The sequence below is a fragment of the Xiphophorus hellerii genome, chromosome 17 (genome assembly GCF_003331165.1).
Source record: "Xiphophorus hellerii strain 12219 chromosome 17, Xiphophorus_hellerii-4.1, whole genome shotgun sequence".
In the NCBI taxonomy this organism is placed as follows: domain Eukaryota; kingdom Metazoa; phylum Chordata; class Actinopteri; order Cyprinodontiformes; family Poeciliidae; genus Xiphophorus; species Xiphophorus hellerii.
This window is the reverse complement of record NC_045688.1, coordinates 3623152-3630830: the sequence shown is the minus strand read 5'-3', so window position 1 is coordinate 3630830 and position 7679 is coordinate 3623152. Positions and strand designations below refer to the sequence as shown.

The following is a 7679-nucleotide window of genomic DNA, read 5'->3' as shown; positions in this document are numbered from 1 at the left end:
CAAGCAAGAAAATCAAGGACAGCACGTCATGCGTGCCAGTCACTTAAAGTAACAGTTTCCTCTCGCAGCTTAAAACACAGATTATGTGCAGAAAAGGCTGCAGATGCTGTTAAATGGATTTATAAATCTGAGGAGGGATTTAAAACACTCTCTGCGCGCCTGGATGAGGCCGAGGCGGTGTTGCTAGGTAGAGTTCTGGATGAGCAAATGCTGATGTGTAGGAGGAGGCCAAGTTCAGCTCTGAGCACGCTGCAGAGGCTCGTTAAAATTCATATTTCTGAGTCAGAATCCAAAAAATAAAGGTGGTGATCATAGTTAGAGGAAAAGAGAGAGCTCGCCCTGCGCATGAGCTTCTGACCTGCTCAGGACTTGGAAGTGGGGATTATTTTGCAGCTGCATTTCTGCACCTCTAACATGTGTTGACTCTGGGAAATAAGGCCGTGGCGTGCTCTGCTGCGCGCTCAGTGGTGGTATTTACCTCAGTGAAGCTGCAGACGCTGAACGATGCTGTTTACACTTCCTCACTGTTGTTGTCTCAGCTCTTATTCTCTGAGGTTCTGCAGGACGAGCGCAAACAAGCTCCATGCAGAAGCTTTGCTTGTTTTGTCTGTTGAGTAAAAATACGTACACAGAGTCAGCATATAAATATGCAAATAAATATGATTTTATATGAATTTAATGCAGGTGTATACAGATTTACTGAAAAAATATACTAAAGTGAACTACTAATTTGTCTTGAGTTTATAAATTTATTTGGATCAAACTGAATAATGGTACTTTTTTTTGCTATTTTATTTCAAAATATGGCCTGAACCACAAACTTCGAAGTTTACCACAGTTTTATTTCATTTGTGAAACGGCACAGAGTAGCGCAATATTGTAGCCTGACCATTGCCACTGTACACCGTTCCACTTGATTCTCATCTTTCTTCAGTGCTCCATCTGGGATTTCTCCCATTGAAGTGGATTGTCTCCAGTAGAATTTCAATCAGAAAACAGAAGAAGTTGTGAATGATGTCAATTTTCTGCTCTGTTTTAGAATTATAGTTTACCTGTAGGAAGTGAACAAAGCCGTTCAGTCCGTGTTGGTCACGTTTCCAAATATTGAATTAACATTAACAGCCATCTTGTTTGGCTCTGCACTTCTGTCTTTGTAGTGGGAGATGGTGTCAGTATGCAAAGTCTGTAATTTGACCAACACATCAGGAGGGAGGAGGTACGGGTCGGTTTCTAAGCTAGCTATTTCAAACTTTTGTAAATATCGCGGTCTGTGACCCCCAACCAGGTGTGTTACGTTCACAGATAAATTAGCTCGACTCGAACAAGTAAAAGCATGAATAAACTGACAAAAACAACTTTGGAAAACAACTTCAGTTGCTCAGTTCAGTACGCTTGCCCCTTATTTCCAATGTCCGTCATGGCGCCTCCAGAAACTGACGTAGTTACAAACGGTCAGTACCAAAGCAATAGAGTCAAATGTGACTTTCATGAAACATTTTTCTGGTACAATATAGAGTATATTGCTTTTGTTTCATTTTAATCTGTATATTATCACTGCCCGCTTTAGGATGGTCAGATACATCCCCCAACTCTGACCAACTACGTGGGTAAATTAATCTGATGTTTCTAGCTGAAAATCAGTTTTTATTGGGGAAAAATAAATAAAAGGATTAGAAGAAGAGAATTCCCTCAGAAGAATAGAAATGAGATTGTTTGTGTTCACTGAACTGGAAAATAACAGGAAGAACCGCTGGCCAGTCATCAGTCCATGATGGACATGAAACTCACCTCCAGCTTCTACATCCCTTCCTTCCTCCCACTCTGACCTCACTCCCTCCTCCTCCGACCTCGGAGCGTCTGCATGTGTTCGAAAGCCCTCAGGATCCCAGATCACCAGATACACAAAGAAAATCTCTGCTTGTTCACAGCAGCCTACGCAGGATATTAACAACACTGGTGCACACGCACGCATGCATACATGCACGTGCATGACAGCAACAATAACTCAACAAGAGCTGCAGGAGTGGGGGAGGAAGAGGAGGAGGTGGGGAGGGATTACAGCCTGGGAGAAATAATAACAGCGGCCTCAGCTTGCTCTCTGCAGACACGTGCGCACACATAGATGCATGTCAGATGCATGGGGGATAGGAGGTCTCTGGTGTTGTGTCAGTAGTACCGTTAAGCAAAGATTTTAATAGACAACACTTTCAATCCTCCCCCATCACTCACTGTGAGGTCACCCGTGGCCCCCCGCTGAGGGTATTAAGAGTGAAAGGCATTAGAAAGAGTGAGGATTTATGAGTCTTCTCCCACTGAACAAGCGCAAACGCAAAACTCACATTTAACATCAATTTATCGAAGTGGGATCTGTTTATGTTTTTAATTTAACTCAAAAAGGTGATTTTGACAGATTCTGGGAAAAAAATCCAGAAATATTTATTGATTTAAGTGAAAACAAAATGTGCACAAGTGCTGGAGATTAGCTTAGCTAAAGTAGCTTTTATCAGCTAGCTAAGATGGAGATGTAGCCTACATGCTTGTTACTACATATTACAAACACTGATTGTTCCAACATCAAAGCGAATTGTGAATAAGCTTTGAAATCAATCCATGAAGAGTTGGGTACAACCTGGAGGAGTTGGGCACAACTCCTCCAGGTTGTTGGTGGCGTCCATTAATACATCCGTGAACAGTTCGCTGCTGTGTGACGTCTACATTCTTCTACTGCTCATGCAGGTCGCAAAGCTCCTCCAGGTTGTACCCACTCTTCATGTTCACTAAGTAGTGAACTACGTCAAGGTAGGAGGTCGGAGGCAGCTTGTCCACATTGTCTGACATGTTTACATTATGGCTCCACCCATATCTCATATGGGTCGAATCAGCAGTGATTCTGTTGATGTAAATTTTCTCTTCCACATTGGTCAAGAGTGTCAATATATTTCTTGTTCGCTTTGCGCTGCACTTGCCTAACAAGATGGCGCGGATTTCTTCCAGTTCACACTAGGAATGCGCAATATATGCGGTAGAAACGGTAGAAATTTGGCCTATAAGGCAGGAAAATGTTTCCAAAAATAGAAAAAAACAAATAGGAAAATTATTGGTATATAGACACATTGCTAAACAAACATATCAAGATATACTAAATAAATAAGGGACGTCAAACTGTACAAACGACCCAAAAACCCCATCAAATTTGTGTTTTTTTATAAGAATATAAGCTACACATCTGTTAGATATATATCTACAGGCTAACCGCGGTGATGCTTGTTGATGACGTAACCGGCTGGCTTCAGAACACAGTAAGCGAGAACCAACGTGGCAGAGAGCAAAAAGGCCGGTTCAAAAAACATCAATTATCTCGACCTGTTTTGGGTTTAACTTCTGCGGTCTTTGCGCGACGCTCAGGACGAGCGCGGCAGATGTCACGGTCTCTTAGGACTGCAAAAGGGTTAAACACTCAGACCAGGAGCAGAGAAATGTAATCTGCAAAGTGTGTGGAAGTTAGGAAATACAAGCATTTTGTTTCACCACCTAAAAACAAACTAGTGTTAAATGAGTTTTAATACATAAAGATGCATTTCACTCAATTAGTGTGTGATTTATTTCGATTCTATTGTAAATTTTATACAAATCATATTGTGATATACAGTATATCACAATCCTCATATATCGTGATATTAATTTTATGCCATTTTGCCCATCCCTAGTTCGGACTTCTGGGAACCATGTAGTGGGAGTATGAACTACCACGCAAAAACAACCAGGGATTCATCTTTCAGTCAGACTGAAGCATCACCCTCATTACTGCACATTAAGCTCTGATCTGTCTATCCGTCACTCAAGGACACCAAGACACTTGACCTCATCCAGCCAGAAACATACAGCTGAGGAGTTATGATCTGCTTACTGATTGAGAGGGAACAACTAAACGTTTTATTTCCCAATGCATGTAAAGTGTAACTTCTTCAGTTATGAAGCTAACCAGGCCGTCAGTGCAGCGTCTGGCTCTGTGTTGGAAGAGATGCAGCTCAGTCTGCTGTTGGTTTCTGCAGCAGAGCCTCTGCTGCTCCTCCATTCGGTCGTGTTTTCGCTGCGTTGTGGGAGGGAGCTGCGTTTGTTTGAGAAGTGCCTGGCAGGAAGAGGCTGTCCTACTTTATCTCCGATTAAAACAGGTCGCACATCAGGGACCCGACTCCGACAGAGCAATAAAACAACAGTACATGAGGGAAAACTGTAATTTAGGGAAAAACTGAATCCTTCCTGGAGGCTTTTGCTGGGTTTGAAGATTTATTTATGCTTAGCAGGAACCACAACCTGAGGGGGGATTTTCATTCTTGCATCATGTCATATCAGCTATTTGTTACTTTGTGTCTGCTCTCCCTCCATTTTCCACCCTCAGTTTTTGACATCTCCTCCTCTCTTCACAGGTTGCCATGGCGACTCCAGGGTAGTACTCACCAGTTGCCAAGGCGAGTCTCCACGCGAGCGCAGCCTCCCTCCCACTGCGATGTGATGGATTGTGTTCTGGAAGCGGGGATTTGTGTTGCCTTTTGTTGCTTTTTTTTTTTTTTACATCGAAAAACTGACCTGCAGTGTTGCTCATGTGCCACCAGGTGGAGCCGGAGTCCTTCTAGGGGATGAAGACAGCAATCTGCAGCTGAATGCAGAAGAGCTGAAACAAACACAGGTAGCTGTAATGACATAAACAGAGAAAAAATGTTTTATTCAGGTTATCTAAGCATAAACTTATTAAAATATGTAACACAATTATTTTTAGTTATGTTACTTCTTTCTTTTTTTCTTACTTTCATTCATCAGTTTAATGAAATATGTGATGAGCCTGTAGTCGGGCGGAGAGATGTTGGAGTTGGGGATATGATCCTTATGATTGATGAAAGAGATGATTTGAACGACTTTCTCCTACCTCTGCATTTTGCCCTTTGAGAGCTAAAGATCATTATAAATTAAATCTATTACTACTTTATGATTGGGATAAATTAACTGGATAGAATGTGAAATCTCAGTTTTCATTATCTGTAAGCTATAATAATCCAAATTGAAATAAATAAAGGGGTTTAATAGTTGACCTTATATGTAGTTCATCTATTTGATAATCATTTTCACTTTCTGAAATGAAGAACAAAAAAATATTTATATTTTTTTATGATAGAAACGCTTTTAAAAATGTAATGTACTGTGCGCTCCTGGTAAAAACCGTCTATTTTAATAGCATAAACACCAAATATGCCTTAATATGCATTAATACACACAATGGAAACCATCTTAGCTCTACTGCAGAAACTAACATCCGCAGTCTTGTCTCCGCTTTTGGAGGTTCAGCCAATCAGCATCAAGGAAAATAAATGGTGCTTCTGTATTGGCTGTTTTGCAAACGCCAGTCAGTAGGGTGTGAGGTGCATTTCCAGCTTTTACTTTCAAATATTTTAAATAGATTAAATGAAAAAAATCTGTGACTAAGTAAATTTTCTTCAAATAATTTGGATAGTGGGCCCACTGTATACATAATGTAAAATAAAATACCATAGAAGAAAATACCATCATATCTTTTAGAAGTTTTACAAGTGATTTTTGTTTTACGTAAATATAAACTGAGTCTGAAAGTTCCTGATAGGCGGAGACTGTTTGCAGCTGCTGAATCCTCCGTTATGATGTCATAAGTGTCTCCAGTGATGTCACAAAGCCATCAGTTACCTGTGATCAGAGTTTCCATGTAAACTTTGATGAACAATCATCACTAGAGTGAACAGAGTATGGTCTTAAAAGACTTCGTCTGACTGGAAGATTCAGGGGAAAACCCAGTCAGTATCAAGAGATCAAGTTGATAAAAATATTTTAGACGCGTCCAGAGATATGACAGATCTGGAAAGAGATTTTGAAAAGAAGGAAGAAATGTTTGACACAGAGCTAAATCCAGAGATTCAGGAAAAAATGGTGGCTCTTCAAGAGGAACATTCAGATCAGAAAGCCTTGGAAACGAGGAAAAATCTGAGTCAAGAGAAAGAGGAAATGGAAAAAGCCAAGACAAAAGAATGCCAGGAAGTTCAAGAACAATTTGAATTTATTGCAGCGATGGAAGAACTGGAAAATGAGAGGAAAAGACTTAAGAAGAAGTATGACTTCCTTAAGAAGATAAAGGAAAAGCAAAACGAGAAAGAGCAAAATATCTACAAAATGGAGCGCGACATAAAGGAACTGATACCAAATTTAGATAACGACACAGAAATTATTCTTTTGCAAGTGAAAGCACTTGCAAAGGAGTGGGAGCGCTTAAAGAAGTGGGACATAAAACTGTTGGCCGAAGAAATCAAACTAACAAAGTCAAAGGTGGAAGTGGAGATAGAGAAACAAGAAATACATGAAGAGATAGCAACTTTCTATAACGTATCCCAAAACCTGCATAAAATTACGATGAAACTGGACGAGCGGCAAGAGATAATACAACAAATGCAGAAAAAGATCAAGGAAGAAAAAGAGAAGCTGGCGAGAGAAAAAGAAAGTTTCCAACTGGAGTGTAGATTGTCAGTCGATGAGTGGAGAAATCTGCGGGAGAAGGAGAAGCACGCGAGGAAGAAGAAGAAAAAACTCACAAAGTCCAAAAATGTCCTAAAGATGGAGCAAAAACTTCTGAAGAAAGAAAAAAGAGGCGAATGGAGTAAAACCCAAAATCTAGAGGCTATTTTTAAGCAACAGGATCAGTGGGAAATGGAACAAGTGACTCAACTGGAGAAAGACAAAAAAGAATCGAAGGCGCAGATTAGAACGCCAGAGCAAGAGCACATGTTTGTAGATTTTGAAAGAAAATATCAAGAGGAGTGGAAAGAAAGCTCTACTGTCCTCCAGGGAATCATGGAAGCATTGCAGAACTTGATGGTTGATCTGGAGAAGAGGAAAGAAACTGAACGGGAGAGAAAAATCCCAACGCCTGTAGAAAAAAGTTCAGTCCAGATGAAAAAGAAAAGCAACAAAGAAGGCTTCTCTTATTCCGCTGGAAAGCCGAGGTGTGAAGCAGAAGGTTCGTTTGAAAGAAAAACAGGAGAGATGAGAACGAATCAGGAAAAAGAGACGACGATGAAGGGCGTTTGGGTACAGATGTGCAATTTGTTCCTAAAGAAAGCTGAGAAAAAGCCCCTGAAAAAGCAGCCAGAGGACAGGAGTAGGACGTCGTCACTGAGAGCATCTGTGAAGATCCCTTCAGAGGCTCACTCAGGGAAAAGCTGCACCTGTGGATGCAACCATAAAGGCCACAAAAAGAAGAACTGATCTCTGTGCCTCAGACAGATGAGATGAATGAGATCTATTTGAATTAAACATAAGATGAACAATGAGAAGATAATTCAGATCTAAATTATACATAACACACTTCAGACCAGATTCATTTGATTTGACAAAACTGATCACATGGAATTGGTCATTAAGTTCCATTTAAAGGGAGCTCATTATGCAAAATTGATGTTTAGCACATTTTTGTTCTTCCATTTGCTTTTAAAACATCAGAAGAATTAAAAAACACACCTATCTGTTTTTTTGACATTAAGTTAATGTTCTTAATGTAAACCCAAAAACCTCCCGATTGGTGAGTCACAATCGACAGACACTGTGGCATTACCTACTAACCAATACCTGGCAACCCAAGGTGGGCTCCAGCATGCTTATATATA

At 40.4% G+C, this 7679-nt stretch overlaps 1 protein-coding gene across 1 annotated transcript; it reads left to right on the top strand.

Annotated features, from left to right (window-relative positions):
- The first annotated feature begins 5207 nt into the window (after positions 1-5207).
- LOC116737172 (golgin subfamily A member 6-like protein 2) lies at positions 5208-7360 on the top strand. Its single transcript, XM_032590198.1, has one exon. The coding sequence runs from the start codon at positions 5872-5874 to the stop codon at positions 7279-7281; it is 1410 nt and encodes a 469-aa protein (XP_032446089.1). The 5' UTR covers positions 5208-5871; the 3' UTR covers positions 7282-7360.
- Positions 7361-7679: the final 319 nt, after the last annotated feature.